The following is a 24,744-nucleotide window of genomic DNA, read 5'->3' on the forward strand; positions in this document are numbered from 1 at the left end:
ATATAGCGCTTTTTCTCAAAGTGACTCAAATCGCTTTACATTGTGAAACCCAATATCTAAGTTACATTTTTTAAACCAGTGTGGGTGGCATTGATAGCAGTTGGGTAAAGTGTTGCCCAAGGACACAGCGGCAGTGACTAGGATGGCAGAAGCGCGGATTGAACCTGCAACCCTCAAGTTGCTGGCACGGCCACTCTACCAACCGAGCTATACCACCCCATTAGACACATTTACTAGGATTATTCTGGAAAATCCCTTATCTGCCTATTGTGTAACTAGTGTTTTAGTGAGGTTATATGGTGGTACCTGTACAACCTGAAGGTCGGCCCCGCACCTTTCTTCAGCACCAGTCGACGGGTGTTGGCGATGCCCATCTCTGCCCTTCGCAAGGGACCCTCTTCGAAACACGATCTTTCGAAATGATCGCTGCATAATACACTGTACTTTGTGTGTGTGGTCCAATCCAACCGTGTTCGCTTGACCGCTCTGTTCCATAGTAAAGCTTCACCGTCATCTTTCGGGAATGTAAACAATGAAACACCGGCTGTGTTTGTGTTGCTAAAGGCGGCCGCAATACACCGCTTCCCACCTACAGCTTTCTTCTTTGATGTCTCCATTGTTCATTGAACAAATTGCAAAAGATTCAGCAACACAGATGTCCAGAATACTGTGGAATTATGCGATGGAAACAGACGACTTAATAGCTGGGAACAGTGCTGGAACAAAAGGTCCTCTACAATACGTGATGTCACGCGTCATCATACCGAGATGTTTCAGCAGGATATTTTGGCGCGAAATTTAAAATTGCAATTTAGTAAACTAAAAAGGCCGTATTGGCATGTGTTGCAATGTTAATATTTCATCATTGATATATAAACTATCAGACTGCGTGGTCGCTAGTAGTGGCTTTCAGTAGGCCTTTAATGTTGTACAGATGCTGCCACAGGTGTTTAATGTTGTACACATGCTGCAACAGGTGTGTTGTACATGATAAACATCGAATGCTCTCTATCTTCTGTCCTCTAGGTGAAGCCAAAGGTAATCGAGCCTCTGGACTATGAGAATGTTCTGGTGCAGAGGAAGACGCAGATCCTCAGTGACGTCCTCAGGGACATGCTGCAGTTCCCTTTGGAGGACTTTGAGGTGAGTTCCACACCTGCGTCTTTTATACATTGTGCGTCCTTTTGCATAAATGTTTAGACAAGACAAGAATCAATCAATCATCCATCCATCATCTTACGCTCATCCGAGGCCATGACGTGGGGGCAGCAGCCTAAGCAGAGAAACCCAGACTTCCCTCTCCCCAGCCACTTCGTCCAGCTCTTCCCGGGGGATCCCGAGGCGTTCCCAGGCCAGCCGGGAGACATAGTCTTCCCAACGTGTCCTGGGTCTTCCTCGTGGCCTCCTACCGGTTGGACGTGCCCTAAACACCTCCCTAGGGAGGCGTTCGGGTGGCATCCTGACCAGATGCCCGAACCACCTCATCTGGCTCCTCTCCATGTGGAGGAACAGCGGCTTTACTTTGAGTTCCTCCCGGATGGCAGAGCTTCTCACCCTATCTCTAAGGGAGAGACCTGGAAACTCATTTGGGCCGCTTGTACCCGTGATCTTATCCTTTCGGTCATGACCCAAAGCTCATGACCATAGGTGAGGATGGGAATGTAGATCGACCGGTAAATTGAGCGCTTTGCCTTCCGGCTCAGCTCCTTCTTCACCACAACGTCCGCATTACTGAAGACGCCGCACCGATCCGCCTGTCGATCTCACGATCCACTCTTCCCTCACTCGTGAACAAGACTTCTAGGTACTTGAACTCCTCCACTTGGGGCAGGGTCTCCTCCCCAACCCGGAGATGGCACTCCACCCTTTTCCGAGCGAGAACCATGGACTCGGACTTGGAGGTGCTGATTCTCATTCCGGTTGCTTCACACTCGGCTGCGAACCGATCCAGCGAGAGCTGAAGATCCCGGTCAGATGAAGCCATCAGGACCACATCATCTGCAAAAAGCAGAGACCTAATCCTGCGGTCACCAAACCGGAACCCCTCAACGCCTTGACTGCGCCTAGAAATTCTGTCCATAACAGTTATGAACAGAATCGGTGACAAAGGACAGCCTTGGCGGAGTCCAACCCTCACTGGAAATGTGTCCGACTTACTGCCGGCAATGCGGACCAAGCTCTGGCACTGATCATACAGGGAGTGGACCGCCACAATCAGACAGTCCGATACCCCATACTCTCTGAGCACTCCCCACAGGACTTCCCGAGGGACACGGTCTAATGCCTTCTCCAAGTCCACAAAGCACATGTAGACTGGTTGGGCAAACTCCCATGCACCCTCAAGAACCCTGCCCAGAGTATAGAGCTGGTCCACAGTTCCACGAACTGGGGGGGCTGGGGTGGTATCATTCCAGTGCATCATTGTTGGTGATTTAACCCCCAATTCCAACCCTTGATGCTGAGTGCCAAGCAGGGAGGTAATGGCTCCCATTTTTATAGTCTTTGGTATGACTCGGCTGGGGTTTGAACTCACGACCTACTCATCTCAGGGCGGACACTCTAACCTAGGGGTCGGGAACCTTTTTGGCTGAGAGAGCCAAGAAGCCAAATATTTTAAAATGTATTTCCGTAAGAGCCATATCATGGTTTTTTTTCAACACTGAACACAACTAAACGCGTGCATTTTTAAGTAAGACCAACATTACTAGAGTATAATAGGTCTCGTATTCTTTGTAATAACGTTGATATTCTGAATCTAACTGTGGAGGGGCGTGGCCTGCGGGCCTGCAGCGAAGCAGGGTGTGCCAGGACCGGCCTCGAAATCAGCGACAGGTGCGTAGATTATCTAATTGTTATCTAATCACCTGTCGCTCTGTTGTAAGCAGCAGTCGGGAGGAGAGACAGGGTTGGAGCTGGAGCCAGAGCGCGAGCGAGAACGAAAGAGAAAAAGACAATTGCTGGAAAGCAACTGAGAGATTTATTGAAAAATTAAAAAAAATATCGTAACCCTGAAAAAGGTTTTCATGTCGGTGCTTGGTGGTCTGAAGAACCCCTAGGGGGGCAAGCCCTAAAAAAAACAATAATAAATAAATAATGCAATTTCTTGAAAAAGTGCGGTACAAAAAAGGATGGATGGATTCAAATGCATGAGCATGATTATTTATTTTGAACGTTATTTTTAACATTTTGATTACAAGTGGAATTATTAATTACTTATCGTGTTAAGCAACGTCAGCTCATATTTATCAGAGAGCCAGATGCAGTCATCAAAAGAGCCACATCTGGCTCTAGAGCCATAGGTTCCCTACCCCTGCTCTAACCACTCAGCCATAATCATTGGTACTTTAACTTTAACTTTAACTTAAATGAACAAGTAGATTAATAATCCATTTTCTACCACTTGTCCTTAATAATGTAGACACAATAATAGTTGTATAAATGACACAATATGTTACTGCATATGACTAATTAGGAGCCTTTCTTTGTTTACTTACTACTAAAAGACAAGTTGTCTTGTATGTTCTCCATTTTATTTAAGGACAAACTTGCAATAAGAAACATATGTTTAATATACCATAATAGTTTTTCTTAAAATAAAGCCAATAATGCAATTATTTTGTGTTCCCCTTTATTTAGAAAAGTACTGGTACCAAAATATTGGTACCGGGACAACAGCACTAGTAAGTACTGTTTACATCAGGTCTGGGCAATTATTTGGACTCGGAGGCCACATTTACAGTAAATATGAACACAAAGGATACAAAATAAACCCACCTAAAATTTGATATATCTGATAGTTGCTGAATTCCCCCCAAGAATCAATAAAGTACTTTCTATTCTGTTCTATATATCACAAAGCTTTAGAACTTTGTTGTGAAAATCTCCTTCCGCATCTGTGGAAACGCTTCCCGCCCACACTGCTTGGTACCTCGTCTGAGCTGCTGTGACGTAGATGACCGTAGTAACTAATTAGATTACCATAGTAACTTACTTGATTACCATAGTAACTAATTAGATGACTATAGTAACTAACTTGATTACCATAGTAACTAATTAGATGACTATAGTAACTAATTAGATGACCATAGTAACTAACTTGATTACCATAGTAACTAATTAGATGACCATAGTAACTAATTAGATGACCATAGTAACTCATTAGATGACCATAGTAACTAATTAGATGACCATAGTAACTAGTATATCATCCATAAGTGCAGATTCCAACCATGGAAACACTTTGTATAGTTGAAGACTTACGGTCATTAGAAAACATGACTGCACATCATAATGGCAGCTACAAGCTGCTCAGCTCTGTTCTGCCTCTGTTTCCTACACAGCACCCAGCATTGTCCCACCCACACAACCATCTGATTGGTTACATATATAGCAGTAACAGCCAATCAGTTGTGCGTATTCAGAGCGCATGTAGTCAGCGCTTCAGCGTCGAGCAGATAGGTGTTTAGCAGGTGAGCAACGGACTCTCCCCAAATTTTACTAAACACCTCCCAGTCAACGTTCTAAATGACGTTCTAGAAACAAACTGCAGCTAAGCTCGCTCGCAGTCCTGGCTTGAGGTGAAGGCTAATTAACTTTTAGCGTAACGTTAGCTCATTTTGCTGTGTGCGTGTGTGTGTGTGCGTGTGTGTTAGTAATATAATAATGTAAGTGCATCATTAAGCCGACATGAACTCCATGGTGTTCAGGGATGAATAGTGTCTCCTATTGCTGTTGTACTATTTTTTCAGCTATAGTTACATGAATCATTAGTAATGTAGCAGCCTAGTTTGAATGGCAGGGTCCCTGCTATCACATGTTGATAAAAATATAACATTTACATAATAAAAATCAACTACAGGCTTCCCAAATTCCGTAATAAATTAAAAACATGATGAGTTGACTTGAAACTGTTTAATGTTGCACTTTTTATATGTAGAAGAAAGGTTTGGTCATTTTGATTCATCTGAGCAACAATTTGAGGCAGTTTAATGTGGATTAACGTGGGCAGAATTATCATAGTGGTCCCAAAGTTAGATGGATAAAGCCATTGTTTACAAATTTGGTGAATAAATAACCAAAAAATGTATATTTTGTTGTTTTCTTACTGTACCAAAAATTAACCGAACCGTGACCTCTAAACCGAGGTACGTACCGAACCGAATTTTTTTTGTACTGTTACACCCCTTATATATATATATATATATATATATATATATATATATATATATATATATATATACAGAAGTGTTTCATGAGGGGTTCCTTCAATCATCAGGAGATTTTAATGGAAGCATTCACATACAATGGTTTATATAGGGCACAGAGTGGGTGGGTACAAGCAGGCGTAGGGGTGTGGTGATTGGCTCATGTGTTACCTAGGAGGTGTTTCCGTCTGTGGCGGCATGTTGAAATGATTTCACTGCGCTTGTTGAGGGATGACAGATCTGGATGATATATAATAAACAGTTTCTCTTTTAAGCATAGGTTGCATCTTTTATTATCGCTGCTGTAAGGTGTGATGGATGCAAGAATTTGCCATGTTATTGAATATTCAACATTATTGTCTTTGAGGTTCCAAATGTGTTTGCTGAGTTCTGTAGAATTCCGCAAAGTCTGGTTTCTAAAGGAGGCCTTGTGATTATTCCATCTGGTTTTGAACGCTCCTTCGGTTAATCCTACGTACGTGTTGGATGTGTTAATGTCCCTGCGTGTTACCTTTGCTTGGTAAACGACTGATGTTTGTAAGCACCCTCCGTTGAGAGTGCAATCAGGTATATATATAAATATATATATATATATATATATAATGGATATAGAATTACCTTTGAACCAAGGATGTCGTTGTGGCTTGTGCAGCCCTTTGAGACACTTGTGATTTAGGACTATATAAATAAACTTTGATTGATTGATTGATATGTTGCCATATATATTTTTGTCCATATCACCCAGCACGGGATTCACCATTTAGAGTTCTATGTGTTTTTCTTGTATTTGTTTGGCTTTTGCGGTCCTCTTCCTCTGGGCCAATGTTGGGAGTACCGGTGCTGGGTGGAGTCGCCCACAGTGGCTTTCCTTTGTTTACATCCTTTCATGCTGCAGCGAGAAAGAGGTCAGGGGTCATCAGTTTAATTGGCTCATTTTTGGCCCACATGTTGTGACGGAGCGAGCCTTATCTGCAGCCAAAATGTGCAGGACCTTGACTTCCTCCGAGGTTCCACACTAAGGCAGGGACATTGAATGGAAATTTAGTCCTGTGCTTTTAAGTCAGGAAATTAAAGTTTTTATCCGTCCAAACAGCGGATGACCTCATCTCTTGGGTAAATGGAAACTTTGTTGAGCCTGGAGCTTATTTTTTTAAATATATACTGTGTATATATATATTTTAATCACTGACCGTGACTAAATACTTTTACATATTTAGGGTCCTTGGCCCATGGCAAAGGACTCCTGTGGAGTCCTTTGCCATGGGCCAAGGACCCTATTGAAACTGCTGTGTTTTATTATTATTCCGCACCTACGCGCTGTAATTTGACCCCCTTAACATGCTTCAAAACTCACCAAATTTGACACACACGTCGGTATAGCAAACCTTCCCAACATATTAAGCAACCAATCCCCCAAAATGAAAATTGCGCTCTAGCGCCCCCTAGGAAAGAATTACAGACAAAACTACATGTAACTTCTGTTAGGAATGTCATAGCGACATGAAACAAAAACTCCTATGTAGGTCTGACTTAGACCCAATTTTCATACACTCACTTCTTTCAGCAAAAATCTACAGGAAGTTGGCAAAAACCCCTTCAAAATAAAATTTCGCAAAAAATGCCATTTTTGCCTCTTTGCGCTGTAATTTGATCCCTTTAAAATGCTTCAAAAGTCGCCAAACTTGGCGCACACATAAGGACTGGCGAATATTGCGATTTAATGAAAAAAACAAAACCCAAAACTCAAAATTGCGCTCTAGCGCTATTTTTGAATAAAACACTGAAAAAACTGCTCCTAGGAAAAAAAACACAGACAAAACTGCTTGTAACTTCCGGTAAGAATGTCGGAGAGACATGAAACAAAAACCTATATGTAGGTCTCGCTTAGACCTACATTTCATAGATTGACAACCCCCAACAAAAATCTACAGGAAGTTTGCAATCCCCCCTTCAAAACAAACGTTTTGTAAAAACCGGTCACCTTTCTTCAAACATTATCTCCTCTGAGTGAGTTGTTTTGGCTTCAAACTCGCACAGGAGAGAGATTGAACCCTTCTGATTAAAAGTATAGAACAGAGTTTTGATAAGTTCTCAGGTTTTGATTTTACGCGCCTTCAAAGAACCCCTGTGCAAAGTCTCCTAAAAAATGTCATTTTTGCCTCTTTGAGCTGTTATTTGACCCCCTTAAAATGCTTCTAAACTCACCAAACTTGACACACACATCAGGTCTGGCAAAAATTGCGATCTGATGAAAAAACCTAACCTCAAAACTCAAAATTGCGCTCTACCGCCCCCCTAGGAATACAACACGGACAAACTGCTCCTAGGAAGAAAACACAGACAAAACTGCTTGTAACTTCCGGTAGGAATGTCAGAGAGACATGAAACAAAAAACACTATGTAGGTCTCACTTAGACCTACATTTTAATAATTAACATACTTTAGCAAAAATCAACAGGAAGTTTGATATTTTCACTTCAATACAACAACTGCATTACTTTCACAATGCATTAGATTCTCAAAATAGTGGCTCCAAGGCGTCTTCTAACGCTTATCCGGCCGTGGGTCTCGGGGGCAGCAGCCAAAGGCGGACACGACCAACGCTGCTTGCAGCTTTAATTTTTAAATGTTCATGCTGGTTAATCGACTAAACAAGCTTATTTCATTTCCTAGAGCTGGAACCTATTCCAGATGACTTTGGGCGGGAACACCCTGGCAGTGGAATTACAACACACATTTAATTTAAATCCCAACGTATCCTAGAAGGCTCGCTGTAGTCTAGACCAGTGTTTTCCAACCAAAATGCGGAGGCACACCACCAGCAGAAATCATTAAACGAAACTCAGTTGACAGTAAAAAGTCGTTGTCACTATTGTTGGATATGACTTTAAAGCAGGGGTCGGGAACCTTTTTGACTGAGAGAGCAATTAAAGCCAAATATTTTAAAAATGTATTCCCGTGAGAGCCATTTAATATTTTTAAGACTGAATACAACTGTCAGGTTCAAACACTGATGACATCTATTAAACAGACAAGAAGCAAGGAATTAAACAGAGACAGGATTCAATTTAGCTCAATGAGGAGAAACAAGAGAATTCTACACCTCTTTTATTTGGACTTTCCCTGATTAAAACAAACAAATTATTCTTTTCAATAACATTGTTATTCTATTCTGAAGCCAACCAATAATAAATAAAATACTTTTGACTGTTAATGCAACTACTTGAACAGGTGCGGTAGAAACGGATGGATGGATTCAAATGCATGAGAACTTTTTATTTTTAAGACTGGGATTACCACTTATCGTGTGAAGTGAAGTGAATTATATTTATATAGCACTTTTCTCTAGTGTCTCAAAGTGCTTTACATAGTGAAACCCAATATCTAAGTTACATTTAAAGCAGTGTGGGTGGCACTGGGAGCAGGTGGGTAAAGTGTCTTGCCCAAGGACACAACGGCAGTGACTAGGATGGCAGAAGCTGGGATCGAACCTGCAACCCTCAAGTTGCTGACACGGCCACTCTACCAAGCGAGCTATACCGCCTTGTGTTGAGCAACGTCAGCAAGATTTATCTGAGAGCCAGATGCAGTCATCAAAAGAGCCATAGGTTCCCTACCCCTGCTTTAAAGCATAAGCAAGCATGCATGACTATAGCTCTTGTCTCAAAGTAGGTGTACTGTCACCACCTGTCACATCACACCCTGACTTATTTAGACTTTTTAGCTGTTTTCCTGTGTGTAGTCTTTTACTTCTTGTCTTGGGCTCCCATTTTGACATTTTTTTCCTGTTTTGTTGGTATTTTCCTGTCGCAATTTCCTGTCTTCTTTTGAGCGATATTTCCTGTATCTACAAACCCTGTTTCCATATGAGTTTGGAAATGGTGTTAGATGTAAATATAAACAGAATACAATGATTTGCAAATCCTTTTCAAGCCATATTCAGTTGAATATGCTACAAAGACAACATATTTCATGTTCAAACTGATACATTTTTGTTGTTGCTGCAAATAATCATTAACTTTAGAATTTGATGCCAGCAACACGTGACAAAGAAGTTGGGAAAGGTGGCAATAAATACTGATAAAGTTGAGGAATGCTCATCAAACACTTATTTGGAACATCCCACAGGTGTGCAGGCTAATTGGGAACAAGTTGCAAACTTTATCGTGGATGTTCTCTACTAAATCCTTTCAGCAAAAATATGGCAATATGGCAAAATGATGAAGTATGACACATAGAATGGAGCTGCTATCCCCGTTTAAATAAGAACATCTCATTTCAGTAGGACTTTAAATATATTGTCTTTGCAGTCTATTCAATTGAATATACGTTGAAAAAAATTAGCAAATCATTGTTTTCTGTTTTTATTTACCATTTACACAACGTGCCAGCTTTACTGGTTTTAGGTTAGTTATATTTTCCCAGAATGTTGGTTTGTTTTCAAATGGCTTTTGACTTGGACTGTACTGATATGGACAAGGGGGCTGCAGACCTCTTTTGCACTGGCAGTGACAGCATGACATGACATTCTTTAAAGCAGGGGTGTCCAAAGTGTGGCCCGCAGCTAGTTGTTTACTGGCCCCCCACACATCCTGGAAATACTTTTGCAAAAATAAAAAAGAACATAAAAAATATTGGAATGAGGTGAAATCGAACGAGAAAAAGTTGCAATGTTGACACAAATCTGCCATGCAGGCTGTTTTTTTATTTTGTTTTGTCTTTATTTTACCATGTAAATACCGTCTTTACCATGAATTGATTAACGTGGACCCCGACTTAAACAAGTTGAAAAACTTATTGGGGTGTTACCATTTAGTGGTCAATTGTACAGAATATGTACTGTACTGTGCAATCTACTAATACAAGTATCAATCAATCAATTATTTATTTTTTATTTTTTGCCATTGCTCCAAAAAAAAAAAAGACAAAAAAAATCCATGTTTTAATTAATTATTTTCAAAGCTCCAATTAGTTCAAATATTTCACTTTAAAATGTTTTATGTGGTAAATATTGCATATGTTGTGCAGTTGCCATATGAAAACAAAGTTTTCTTCGACAAAAGAGCATAAAACAAACAAAATAATTTGTATCTGAAGTTGATGTGTGAAGTGAATTATATTTATATAGCGCTTTTCTCTAGTGACTCAAAGCGCTTTACATAGTGACACCCAATATTTAAGTTACATTTAAAGCAGTGTGGGTGGCACTGGGAGCAGGTGGGTAAAGTGTCTTGCCCAAGGACACAACGGCAGTGACTAGGATGGCAGAAGCGGGAATCGAACCTGCAACCCTCAAGTTGCTGACACGGCCACTCTACCAACGGAGCTATACCGCCCTTATAACTTAAGTGTTGAAAGTTTTAAAAAAAACTAATAAAAATGTATAACTTTCTGAGTGGGGCACCTTTTAGATCCCAAATATATTTAGTGAAGGGAAGTGAATTATATTTATATAGCGCTTTTCTCTAGTGACTCAAAGCGCTTTACAAAGTGAAACCCAATATTTAAGTTACATTTAAAGCAGTGTGGGTGGCACTGGGAGCAGGTGGGTAAAGTGTCTTGCCCAATGACACAATGGCAGTGACTAGGATGGCAGAAGCGGGAATCGAACCTGCAACCCTCAAGTTGCTGACACGGCCACTCTACCAACCGAGCTATAGCGCCCTTATAACTTAAGTGTTGAAAGTTTAAAAAAAAACCTAATAAAAATGTATAACTTTCTAAGTGGGGCACCTTTTAGATCCCAAATATATTTAGTGAAGTGAATTATATTTATATAGCACTTTTCTCTAGTGACTCAAAGCGCTTTACATATTGAAACCCAATATCTAAGTTACATTTAAAGCAGTGTGGGTGGCACTGGGAGCAGGTGGGTAAAGTGTCTTGCCCAAGGACACAACGGCAGTGACTAGGATGGCGGAAGCGGGAATCGAACCTGCAACCCTCAAGTTGCTGACACGGCCACTCTACCAACGGAGCTATACCGCCCTTATAACTTAAGTGTTGAAAGTTTTAAAAAAAACTAATAAAAATGTATCACTTTCTGAGTGAGGCACCTTTTAGATCCCAAATATATTTAGTGAAGTGAAGTGAATTATATTTATATAGCGCTTTTCTCTAGTGACTCAAAGCGCTTTACATAGTGACACCCAATATCTAAGTTACATTTAAAGCAGTGTGGGTGGCACCGGGAGCAGGTGGGTAAAGTGTCTTGCCCAAGGACACAACGGCAGTGACTAGGATGGCGGAAGCGGGAATCGAACCTGCAACCCTCAAGTTGCTGACACGGCCACTCTACCAACCGAGCTATACCGCCCCTATAACTTAAGTGTTGAAAGTTAAAAAAAAAACTAATAAAAATGTATCACTTTCTGAGTGAGGCACCTTTTAGATCCCAAATATATTTAGTGAAGTGAATTATATTTATATAGCGCTTTTCTCTAGTGACTCAAAGCGCTTTACATAGTGAAACCCAATATCTAAGTTACATTTAAAGCAGTGTGGGTGGCACTGGGAGCAGGTGGGTAAAGTGTCTTGCCCAAGGACACAACGGCAGTGACTAGGATGGCGGAAGCGGGAATCGAACCTGCAACCCTCAAGTTGCTGACACGGCCACTCTACCAACCGAGCTATAGCGCCCTTATAACTTAAGTGTTGAAAGTTTAAAAAAAAACCTAATAAAAATGTATAACTTTCTAAGTGGGGCAGCTTTTAGATCCCAAATATATTTAGTGAAGGGAAGTGAATTATATTTATATAGCGCTTTTCTCTAGTGACTCAAAGCGCTTTACAAAGTGAAACCCAATATTTAAGTTACATTTAAAGCAGTGTGGGTGGCACTGGGAGCAGGTGGGTAAAGTGTCTTGCCCAATGACACAATGGCAGTGACTAGGATGGCAGAAGCGGGAATCGAACCTGCAACCCTCAAGTTGCTGACACGGCCACTCTACCAACCGAGCTATAGCGCCCTTATAACTTAAGTGTTGAAAGTTTAAAAAAAAACCTAATAAAAATGTATAACTTTCTAAGTGGGGCACCTTTTAGATCCCAAATATATTTAGTGAAGTGAATTATATTTATATAGCACTTTTCTCTAGTGACTCAAAGCGCTTTACATATTGAAACCCAATATCTAAGTTACATTTAAACCAGTGTGGGTGGCACTGGGAGCAGGTGGGTAAAGTGTCTTGCCCATGGACACAACGGCAGTGACTAGGATGGCGGAAGCGGGAATCGAACCTGCAACCCTCAAGTTGCTGACACGGCCACTCTACCAACCGAGCTATACCGCCCCTATAACTTAAGTGTTGAAAGTTAAAAAAAAAACTAATAAAAATGTATCACTTTCTGAGTGAGGCACCTTTTAGATCCCAAATATATTTAGTGAAGTGAATTATATTTATATAGCGCTTTTCTCTAGTGACTCAAAGCGCTTTACATAGTGAAACCCAATATCTAAGTTACATTTAAAGCAGTGTGGGTGGCACTGGGAGCAGGTGGGTAAAGTGTCTTGCCCAAGGACACAACGGCAGTGACTAGGATGGCGGAAGCGGGAATCGAACCTGCAACCCTCAAGTTGCTGACACGGCCACTCTACCAACCGAGCTATAGCGCCCTTATAACTTAAGTGTTGAAAGTTTAAAAAAAAACCTAATAAAAATGTATAACTTTCTAAGTGGGGCAGCTTTTAGATCCCAAATATATTTAGTGAAGGGAAGTGAATTATATTTATATAGCGCTTTTCTCTAGTGACTCAAAGCGCTTTACAAAGTGAAACCCAATATTTAAGTTACATTTAAAGCAGTGTGGGTGGCACTGGGAGCAGGTGGGTAAAGTGTCTTGCCCAATGACACAATGGCAGTGACTAGGATGGCAGAAGCGGGAATCGAACCTGCAACCCTCAAGTTGCTGACACGGCCACTCTACCAACCGAGCTATAGCGCCCTTATAACTTAAGTGTTGAAAGTTTAAAAAAAAACCTAATAAAAATGTATAACTTTCTAAGTGGGGCACCTTTTAGATCCCAAATATATTTAGTGAAGTGAATTATATTTATATAGCACTTTTCTCTAGTGACTCAAAGCGCTTTACATATTGAAACCCAATATCTAAGTTACATTTAAACCAGTGTGGGTGGCACTGGGAGCAGGTGGGTAAAGTGTCTTGCCCATGGACACAACGGCAGTGACTAGGATGGCGGAAGCGGGAATCGAACCTGCAACCCTCAAGTTGCTGACACGGCCACTCTACCAACCGAGCTATAGCGCCCTTATAACTTAAGTGTTGAAAGTTAAAAAAAAAACTAATAAAAATGTATCACTTTCTGAGTGAGGCACCTTTTAGATCCCAAATATATTTAGTGAAGTGAATTATATTTATATAGCGCTTTTCTCTAGTGACTCAAAGCGCTTTACATAGTGAAACCCAATATCTAAGTTACATTTAAAGCAGTGTGGGTGGCACTGGGAGCAGGTGGGTAAAGTGTCTTGCCCAAGGACACAACGGCAGTGACTAGGATGGCAGAAGCGGGAATCGAACCTACAACCCTCAAGTTGCTGGCACGGCCGCTCTACCAACCGAGCTATGCCGCCCCATGGTAGTGGTATTTTATTTATCTTTTCACTGTGATTACTCAAAAATATAAAATGATTCAAATCACTGCATTATTGATCTTTTAGGGCTCTAATTACTAAATACTGCATATTTCAGTTTTACTATGAAAAACAAAGTTGTTTTTTTGCAGAAATGCCATAAAACTTTTTATTTATTTTTTTTAAGTTGATATAGAGATTTACTGTAAGCGCTGAATAAAAAAAATAATAATAAAAATGTGACTTATTTTCAACAATTTAATAACTGAGACCCTTTATGGTCCTCAAGACCCCTATAGGTAAAATATGTTTTTTAAAAATCCATGTATTTTGTTATGGTTTGAAAATGAAAAATATCAAAATGGCCCCCGCATGCTTAAATATTTCCGTGTGCGGCCCTCAGTGGAAAAAGTTTGGTGACCCCAGCTTTATGGCGTATCAAGTTCTCGCTTATAGGCATCACGCGACAGGTGATTCTGAATATGGACTCTTGAAGCCCAGGGATTGAGCATTGCATCTGTTCCAGACTACATTGGACACTTCTAGTAAGGAGAGAAAAAAAACCCTCAGCAGCGTTTTGGGGGGGGGGGGGGGGGGCTGCTACTTACTGGTTAAATGAAGGCCAAAACAATCAGAAAGATCTCCTCTGGCAGATAGTTATTATTGTTTGAAACCCAGTGTTTGTCTGCTCCTCCATAATAAAAGCCTTTCCCTTTCTGGCACGTCTAAAGTCATACGGCGGTGCTGTTCTTTCTGTGACACAATGTTTATTCTCCCCCCATCTGGTTTTTATTTGGAAGTTGCTGCCATTGAGCAGTTTTTTTTTCTGGTTCCTCCACAACTCTCGATGAGTCTGAATGGATTCGTCCCTGATTAGCAGCCTCCTCCCTTCTCCAGTTTTTCCAAGTGTGTTAAAACCCATCCATCACAATCCTTTATATTTTTCCAAAACAAAGCGTCATTTTGGGCGTTTCTACTTCTTTCTCTATCCCTTCAAACCCATGAGACTCTCTCACCGGTAGTTTATCTCAATCCAAAAGCTTACTAGGTCCTGCCCATAAAACGGTCTTGTGCAAAGTGTAAAAGTCAAAGTGTCTCATTAAAGGCCTACTGAAATGAGATGTTCTTATTTAAACGGGGATAGCAGCTCCATTCTATGTGTCATACTTCATCATTTCACCATATTACCATATTTTTGCTGAAAGGATTTAGTAGAGAACATCCACGGTAAAGTTCGCAACTTTTCGTCGCTAATAGAAAAGCCTTGCTTGTACCGGAAGTAGCAGACGATGTGCGCGTGACGTCACGGGTTGTGGAGCTCCTCACATCTGAACATTGTTTACAATCATGGCCACCAGCAGCGAGAGCTATTCGGACCGAAAAAAGCGACAATTTCCCCATTAATTTGAGCGAGGATGAAAGATTCGTGGAAGAGGAAAGTTAGAGTGAGGCACAAAAAAAAAAAAGCGACGGCAGTCGTAGCGTTTCAGATGTAATTAGACACATTTACTAGGATAATTCTGGAAAATCCCTTACCTGTTTATTGTTTTAATAGTGTTTTAGTGAGATTCTAAAGCCATACCTGAATGTCGGATGGCTGTGGTGAACGCCAGTGTCTCAGAGTGAAGCCAATGGAGGAGCCAAAATGACAGAGGCCTTTTTGACAGCTACAGGTGGAGGTCCCATAATCCACTGAAGTCTCCGGTAAGAGCCGACTTAATATCACAACTTTCCCATCCAAAAACTTGCCAATTGACGTAGAGAAACATGTTCGCTTGACCACTCTGGGTAAAAGCTCCACAACAAAGAAAGACCGGCTGTGTCTCGGTTGCTAAAGGCAGCTGCAACACACCGCTTTCCACCAACAGCATTCTTCTTTGACGTCTCCATTATTAATTGAACACATTGCATAAGATTCAGCAACACAGATGTACAAATTACTGTGTAATTATGTGATGAAAAGCGGCCTTCTTTCGTTTCTGTTTTTTTGGCGTTAAGTTGCAAAAAATTAGCGGACCTCTATTGTTTAATTTCATTAAGACACGCCTCCAGCTGACTACAGTCCGGCGGTCAGCTTTAGGGGCATGTAGACTTTGCTGTCATCAGCATAACAGTGAAAAGCTTGTATAGTTACTGTATATTTACAGTATATATTCACCCTCGTGCACGGATTTCGAGGGGTCAGATCACTTGGTTAGTCTTACAATGATGTAAAAACTCTTGTGCGGAATTAATTACTTGCAGACACCAGAGGAAAGTAATCCCTCGCTAGGAAAGACGTCCATAGCACATGTGTCCTATATCACACACACATCCTTGGACTAGGTCAATGCATGCATCTTTACAGCAGTTTTTCCATTTATCTTAGTCGTTGTCTTTTGGCGAAAATGTATTTAAGATGTAGTTTAATGTTAGTCATCTAAATTGATTTGGTTTTAGTCTAGCTTTAATCAACGAAATCACGCAACATTTTAGTCAGCTGACATTAAAGTACATTTAGTTGACGATGACTAACGGAAGCACTTTGAAGATGTCAGGAAGGAGCTGGACATTGAGTCCGAGTGGACCATGTTCCGAACCTCTATTGTCGAGGCGGCTGATTGGAGCTGTGGCCGCAAGGTAGTTGGTGCCTGTCGGGGTGGTAATCCTAGAACCCCTTGGTGGACACCGGTGGTGAAGGATGCGGTCAAGCTGAAGAAGGAGTCCTATCGGGTTCTTTTGGCTCATAGGACTCCGGAGGCAGCGGACAGGTACCGACAGGCCAAGCGGTGTGCAGTTTCAGCGGTCGCGGAGGCAAAAACTCGGACATGGGAGGAGTTCGGGGAAGCCATGGAAAACGACTTCCGGACGGCTTTGAAGAGATTCTGGACCACCATCCGCCGCCTCAGGAAGGGGAAGCAGTGCACTATCAACACCGTGTATGGTGCGGATGGTGTTCTGCTGACCTCAACTGCGGATGTTTTGGATCGGTGGAAAGAATACTTCAAAGACCTCCTCAATCCCACCATCACGTCTTTCTATGAGGAAGCAGTGCCTGGGGAATCCGTGGTGGACTCTCCTATTTCTGGGGCTAAGGTTTCCGAGGTAGTTAAAAAGCTCTTCGGTGGCAAGGCCCTGGAGGTGGATGAGATCCGCAACATTTTAGTCAGCTGAAATTAAAGTACATTTAGTTGACGATAAATAACGGAAGCACTTTGAACATGTCAGGAGGGAGGTGCTGGACATTTAGTCCGAGTGGACCATCTTCCGCACCTCTATTGTCGAGGCGGCTGGGAGGAGTTCGGGGAAGCCATGGAAAACCACTTCCGGACGGCTTCGAAGCGATTCTGGACCACCGTCCGCCGCCTCAGGAAGGGGAAACAGTGCACTATCAACACCGTGTATGGTGCGGATGGTGTTCTGCTGACCTCAACTGCGGATATTGTGGATCGGTGGAAGGAATACTTCAAAGACCTCCTCAATCCCACCATCACGTTTTCCTATGAGGAAGCAGTGCCTGGGGAATCTGTGGTGGACTCTCCTATTTCTGGGGCTGAGGTTTCCGAGGTAGTTAAAAAGCTCTTCAGTGGCAAGGCCCTGGAGGTGGATGAGATCCGCCCGGAGTTCCTTAAGGCTCTGGATGCTGTGGGGCTGTCTTGGTTGACAAGACTCTGCAACATCGCGTGGACATCGGGGGCGGTACCTCTGGATTGGCAGACCGGGGTGGTGGTTCTTCTCTTTAAGAAGGGGGCACCGCAGGGTGTGTTCCAACTATGGTGGGATCACACTCCTCAGCCTTCCCGGTAAGGTTTATTCAGGTGTACTGGAGAGGAGGCTACGCCAGATAGTCGAGCTTCGGATTCAGGAGGAACAGTGTGGTTTTCGTCCTGGCCGTGGAACTGTGGACCAGCTCTATATTCTTGGCAGGGTTCTTGAGGGTGCATGGGAGTTTGCCCAACCAGTCTACATGTGCTTTGTGGACTTGGAGAAGGCATTCGACCGTGTCCCTCGGGAAGTCCTGTGGGGAGTGCTCAGAGAGTATGGGGTATCGGACTGTCTGATTGTGGCGGTCCGGTCCCTGTACGATCAGTGTCAAATGGTAGTAAGTCGAACATGTTTCCAGTCAAGGCGTTGAGGGGTTCCGGTTTGGTGGCCGCAGGATTAGGTCTCTGCTATTTGCGGATGATGTGGTCCTGATGGCTTCATGAATTTTTGAGACTTCAATTTTTGGAAACTGGTAGAAGTTTCTCTTCCCTTTCACCAGCCACTTCGTCTAGCTCTTCTCGGGGGATCCTGAGGTGTTCCCAGGCCAGCCGGGAGACATAGTCTTCCCAACGTGTCCTGGGTCTTCCCCGTGGCCTCCTACCGGTTGGACGTGCCCTAAACACCTCCCTAGGGAGGCGTTCGGGTGGCCTCCTGACCAGATGCCTGAACCACCTCATCTGGCGAGATCATCTGGTGAGAGGGAAGTCTGGGCTTCCCTGCTTAGGCTGCTGCCCCCGCGACCCGACCTCGGATAAGCGGAAGATGATGGATGGATGGATGGATGGTAGAAGTTTCTTTATATAGTTGTCCAGTTAGGTAAGTAGCACGTTTTTTGGAGACAATGTGGTCTTTTCCTCGGGACTGAGTCTGAGTCTGACCTTTATTTTGTTTTGTTATTTTGTTGACCAAAACCCGACTGTATCTGTTGCAGATTTCTACTTTGAGGCGACAAGGACGCAGTCTCTACCCCACGCTGCCCGACAATGCAGAGAAGGAGGCTCACAGTCTGTTTGTCCAAGAGGTATACGAGCTTTTATTCACCATTTTATGTCATTTAAACCAGCTGTCGCCAGCCTTTCTGAGTCCTCGGACTATAATTCTTTGCACTTTGCACAAACAATCACTCAAAATCCTTGACAGAAAACCACAACACCACCATCACTGTTTAGTTCTCCAAAAGTATAGATCAGGGGTCAGCAACCTTTTTGAAAGCAAGAGCTACTTCTTGGGTACTAATTAATGCCAAGGGCTACCAGTTTGATACACACTTAAATAAATTGCCAGAAATAGCCAAATTGCTTAATTTACCTTTAATAAATAAATCTATATATATAAAAAAATGGGTATTCATGTCTGTCATTCCGTCGTACATTTTTTTCCTTTTACGGAAGGTTTTTTGTAGAGAATAAATGAGGGAAAAAAACACTTAATTGAACGGTTTAAAAGAGTTGAAAACAGGGAAAACAATTAAATTTAATTTTGAAACATAGTTTATCTTCAATTTCGACTCTTTAAAATTCAAAATTCAACTGAAAAAAAGAAGAGAAAAACTAGCTAATTAGAATATTTTTGAAAAAAAAAAAAAAAATAATTTAGTAATTTTTCCTGATTAAGATTAATTTTAGAATTTTGTTGAAATGTTTTAAATAGGTTAAAATCCAATCTGCACTTTGTTGAAATATATAACAAATTGGACCAAGCTATATTTCTAACAAAGACAAATCATTATTTCTTCTAGGTTTTCCAGAATTTTTTTTTTAAAAGAAATTCAAAAGACTTTGAAATAAGATTTAAATTTGATTCTACAGATTTTTCTAGATTTGCCTGAATAATTTTTTTGAATTTTAATCATAAATTTGAAGACATTTTTCACAAATATTCTTCGTCGAAAAAACAGAAGCTAAAATGAAGAATTAAATTAAAATGTATTTATTATTCTTTACAATAAAAAAAAATACATTTACTTGAACATTGATTTAAATTGTCAGGAAAGAAGAGGAAGGAATTTAAAAGGTAAAAAGGTATATGTGTTTAAAAATCCTAAAATCATTTTTAAGGTTGTATTTTTTCTCTAAAATTGTCTTTCTGAAAGTTATAAGAAGAAAAGTAAAAAAATAAATGAATTTATTTAAACAAGTGAAGACCAAGTCTTTAAAATATTTTCTTGGATTTTCAAATTTTATTTGAGTTTTGTCTCTCTTAGAATTAAAAATGTCCAGCAAAGCGAGATCAGCTTGCTAGTAAATAAATACAATTTAAAAAATAGAGGCAGCTCACTGGTAAGTGCTGCTATTTGAGCTATTTTTAGAACAGGCCAGTGGGCGACTCATCTGGTCCTTACGGGCGACCTGGTGCCCGCAGGCACCGTGTTGGTGACCCCTGGTATAGATTGTTAAACTTAGCTAACATTCAAAGATTAGCATCAATACAAATGGCCCATCGAATCCTAAATAACACTGCACCTGCGCCACTTAAGCACTTTGTCCAGTTTACATCTGCGGTGACAACTAGAAACACATGAGCCTCCAGCAGGGGGCAGTGTAGCGTACCCAGAAGTAAAACATATTAGCCTTTTCATATAAAGCCATAAAGCAGGGGTGTCAAACTCAAATACAGAGTGGGCCAAAATGTAAAACTGAACAAAGCCGCGGGCCAAAGTTGAACAAATAAACCTTTTAATAGGGACCCAAACAAGTTTTGTGTTGAATATTGAACAAGCGAGACTTATATAACTTTATAGTGACATGCAAAATCCAGTTTCAAATAATACTAATAATTAAAAAATAGCAATGGCATATCAAATCAAATTTAAATAGGAATTGAATGCCTCTTTTCTATGTGCAGCCTTCTCAGGTAAATATCAAAATAAACTTTTCCCACAGACTAATAATAAATGTTTATATCGTAGCGTCCAGGAAGAGGTAGTGCTGCAAGGGGTTCTGTGTATTTGTTCTGTTGTGTTACAGCGCGGATGTTCTTTCGAAATTTGCTTGTCATTCTCGTTTAGTGTTGGTTCACAGTCTGGCGCATATTTGTAACAGTCTTAAAGTTGTTTATACGGCCACCCTCAGTGTGACCTGTATGGCTGTTGACCAAGCTTGCGTTGCATTAGCGTGTGTGTAAAAGCCACATATATCATGTGACTAGGCCGGCACGCTGTTTCTACGTAGGAAAAGCGGACGTGACGAAAGGTTTTAGAGGACGCTTGAGGCAGTGGCTTTAAGTCACGCGCCCGATATTGTTGTCCAGGTGGGAATCGGGAGAAATTTGGGAGAATTGTTGCCCCCTGTGATTTTCGTGAAGGGCACTGAAATTTGGGAGTCTTCTTGGAAAATCGGGGGGGGTTAGCAAGTATGAGTATTAGCGGTGACACCCATGCCATAAAGGAATGAAACCACCTCACAACAAACTTGAAAAGTCTAACAGAATACTCTTCATTCACAATTGAAGTCAAAAAGTGGCTTTGGAGCAATCAGAGCTGCTCACACGGTCAATAAGGTGGCCACTATGTTTGACACATCAACTTAATGAGTATTATATTTATCCATGACAGCATTTTTGTTGTAAATTGTGAGGTGTGTGTGTTAAAATCATGCTTGTATTCTATATAAAGTATGTGTCCATTAAAGGGCATTTTATGACTTTTCTTAATTTGATTACACACGATGGTATGATTTTATTGTCATAATTGTATTGCATGTTTTTTGTATCCCTTTAATTTACGTAACCAGGGACTGCGGATGGAAATGAGCTATTTAGCTATAATCTGGTACAGAACATATCTGTCTTTGAGCTTAATGTTTCTGTGCATTGTCCCTTTAAATAAAGACTAAACTCAACTAATTCCTACTTGGTTAGATAATAGTCAGAAAATGCTTCCCTTGTTGTCAAATCAAACCCACAAAATGAGTCCGGACACAACCCTGGATGTATTTTCCAGAGGCAAGATGATAATTTACATGTGTAGGTGACAGTGTGGGTTTTTTTACCATCCAAAGACCGGAATGGTGCTGACTTCAATGCCATTGTGGAAAGGACTTGGAATTTCCTATTTCAATTTAATCCGTAAAAAAACGAAACAAATAAAGTATTTCCATACTCAAGACACCAGTGGATGGACTTTAGCACGGACGCAGGCAACAAGTCGGAGTTAGAGCTGCAGATTAGGGTTATTTGAGTAATAGTAGTTTGTTTCATTCATGGAATAAATTGGATAAAACACAATTTATAGCAGAAATGTGTATTTTAGGGAAAATAGCCTAAATAAGCAAAACATGTTCAACATGTCAAAACTTTCATTCTTTTCCCCTGGTAACGACTAAATGCGTGCATCTCTTATTCTTTTTAATAACATTGTCATTCTGTAGCTAACCAATAATAAATAAAATACTTTTGACCATTAATGCGACTTCTTGAACAGGTGCGGTAGAAACGGATGGATGGATTCAAATGCATGAGAATGTTTTATATTTTGAACGTTATTTTTAACACTGTGATTGCCAGCGGAATTATTCATTACTTATCGTGTTAAGCAACGTCAGCTGAGATTTATCTGAGAGCCAGATGTGGGCATCAAAAGAGCCACATCTGGCTCGAGGGCCATAGGTTCCCTACCTCTGGTTTAAAGGGAAACACTATCACCAGACCTAAGTAAGCGTCAATATATACCTTGATGGTGCAGAAAAAAGACAGTGTATTTTTTTAACCGATTTCCGAACTCTAAATGGGTGAATTTTGGCAAATTAAACGCCTTTCTGTTTATCGCTCTTTTTGCGATGACGTCATTTTCACATTACAAACACCGGGTCTCAGCTCTGTTATTTTACGTTTTTTTTGACTATTTTTTGGAACCTTGGAGACATCATGCCTGGTGGGTGTGTTGTCGGAGGGTGTAACAACACTAACAGGGAGGGATTCAAGTTGCACCATTGGCAAGAAATCAGCCGCCAGACCCCCATTGAATGTACCAGAGTGTCTCCACATTTGACCGGCGATGCTAAGACAGACATGGCACAGAGATGTATGGATAACCTGCAGATGCATTTGCAACCATTAAGTCAACCAAATCACTAAGGTGAGTTTTGTTGATGTTGTTGACTTATGTGCTAATCAGACATATTTGGTCGCGGCATGACTGCCAGCTAATCGATGCTAACATGCTACGCCAATCGATGCTAACATGCTATTTACGCTAGCTGTATGTACATTTGAAACTAGATACCCACATTTAATGCGAAACAAACACTTACCAATCGACGGATTTAACTTGCTCCAGTGTCACAAGATGCGAAAGTCCTGATCGTTTGGTCCGCACATTTTACCGGCGATGCTAATAAGGCAGCCATGCTATGGGCCACTTCATTAGGTACACCCACGCTATGGCCGAATAGCGTCAATAGCTATTGGCTCAATAGCTTCAGTTTCTTCTTCAAGCTGCCTCCATACTCCGACCATCTGTTTCAATACATGCGTAATCTGTTGAATCGCTTAAGCCGCTGAAATCCGAGTCTGAATCCAAGCTAATGTGGCTATATCTTGCTGTGCTAACCGCCATGTTGTTTGTATTGGCAGCACTGTGTGACGTCACAGGGAAATAGATAGTCACATCGATAATAGCGAAAATCAAGAACTTTAAAGCTTTTTTTAGGGATATTCCGGTAGGTGTAAAATTTAACAAAAAAACTTCGAAAAATAAAACAAGCCACTGGGAACTGATTTGTATTATTTTTAACCCTTTTGAAATTGTGATAATGTTCCCCTTTAAAGGGTTATCCGGCTTAGTGTGGTTATAAAGCGCAACCTTCAGACCCACAAAATGTTACCAGTCATTAAAAGGATAGTACATGAAACAAAAACAGGTTGACTAATTCAAAAGCAGGGTAATAAAAACAGACAGAAGTCTTGTGGAAAGTCTTCTCCACAAGACGGGAAGGAGGTTGTTGAACGTAATGACGAGCCAAGCCGTGACAGTAATGTGAGTCATTACCTCATTTGTTACTAGAATTAGCAGTAATGCATGTAAGACATCACAGAACGTCAGGAAAGCAGCTTTAATTCTCACATGAAAGGTAGCCTCTGTCTGATGCACGCAGTCATTAATGATCATTACGCTGCTAACTCAGCTATTTATGTTGTTTCTCATCTGGCTTGTGTGCGCCAAGGAAGGGATGAGAATTAGAAATTAGTATCTAGTACATCTCGAACTGTTTTATAGCCATGCCAGTGAGTCTCGAATTTGAAACCCCTAAGATTAAACTTATTACAGATTTGAAAAAAGACACAAACATTCCAAATGTGGTAATTTATTAACATCAAAGTGCAAGGTTACTTGTTTGTGTGAATGAGATTTGAAACATCTGCCGTTTCAGCCAGAACATAAAGTGCCGGCCAACAGTTTGTACGGAATATGTACTGTACTGTGCAATCTGCTAATAAGAGTTTCAATCAATCAATCAATCAATCAATCAATCAAATCCCCTTCTCATCCACAACACAACTGGTGGTCCAAACCCCATTGATAAAGAAAGCAACAACACCCACTAATTAACCTTGATAAGGCACACCTGTGAAGTGAGAACCATTTCAGGTGACTACCTCTTGAAGCTCATAGAGAGAATGCCAAGAGTGTGCAAAGCAGTAATCAGAGTAAATCAGAATCAGAATCATTTTATTTGTCCGTTCCAACATGTACAAGACACATCAGAACTGAAATTACATTTTCGGCACAGTCCCGGTGGTGGCTATTTTGAAGAAACTAGAATATAAAACATGTCTTCGGTTATTTCACCGTTTTTTTTTTTTTGTTAAAAAGGAACATTATCACAATTTCAAAAGGGTTAAAAACAATAAAAATCAGTTCCCAATGGCTTGTTGTATTTTTTGAAATTTTTTTCAAAATTTTACCGGTACCCGAATATCCCTAAAAAAAAGTTTTACAGTGCTTGATTTTCGCTATTTGCGATGCGACTATCTATTTCCCTGTGACGTCACACAGTGCTGCCAATGTAAATAAACAACGGCGAATACCACAGCAAGATATAGCGACATTAGCTCGGATTCAGACTCGGATTTCAGCGGCTTAAGCGATTCAACAGATTACGCATGTATTGAAACGGATGGTTGGAGTATGAAAGTATTGAAGAAGAAACTGAAGCTATTGAGCAAATAGCTATTGACGCTATTCATACCCATAGCATAGCCGGATA

The 24,744-nt window shown here is 41.0% G+C and overlaps 1 protein-coding gene across 5 annotated transcripts in view; it reads left to right on the forward strand.

Moving 5' to 3' along the window:
- The window catches only part of LOC133538482 (dedicator of cytokinesis protein 9-like), a 304,828-nt gene that overhangs the window by 133,259 nt on the left and 146,825 nt on the right, over positions 1 to 24,744 (forward strand). For all 5 annotated transcript variants that reach the window (XM_061880143.1, XM_061880142.1, XM_061880141.1 and 2 more), the window contains exons 2-3: positions 1,027 to 1,143; positions 18,471 to 18,560. In XM_061880143.1, the coding sequence (XP_061736127.1) occupies positions 1,027 to 1,143; positions 18,471 to 18,560 (207 nt within the window). The remainder of the gene's footprint in view (positions 1 to 1,026; positions 1,144 to 18,470; positions 18,561 to 24,744) is intronic.

Source organism: Nerophis ophidion, linkage group LG19 (genome assembly GCF_033978795.1).
Source record: "Nerophis ophidion isolate RoL-2023_Sa linkage group LG19, RoL_Noph_v1.0, whole genome shotgun sequence".
Taxonomy (NCBI): Eukaryota; Metazoa; Chordata; class Actinopteri; order Syngnathiformes; family Syngnathidae; genus Nerophis; species Nerophis ophidion.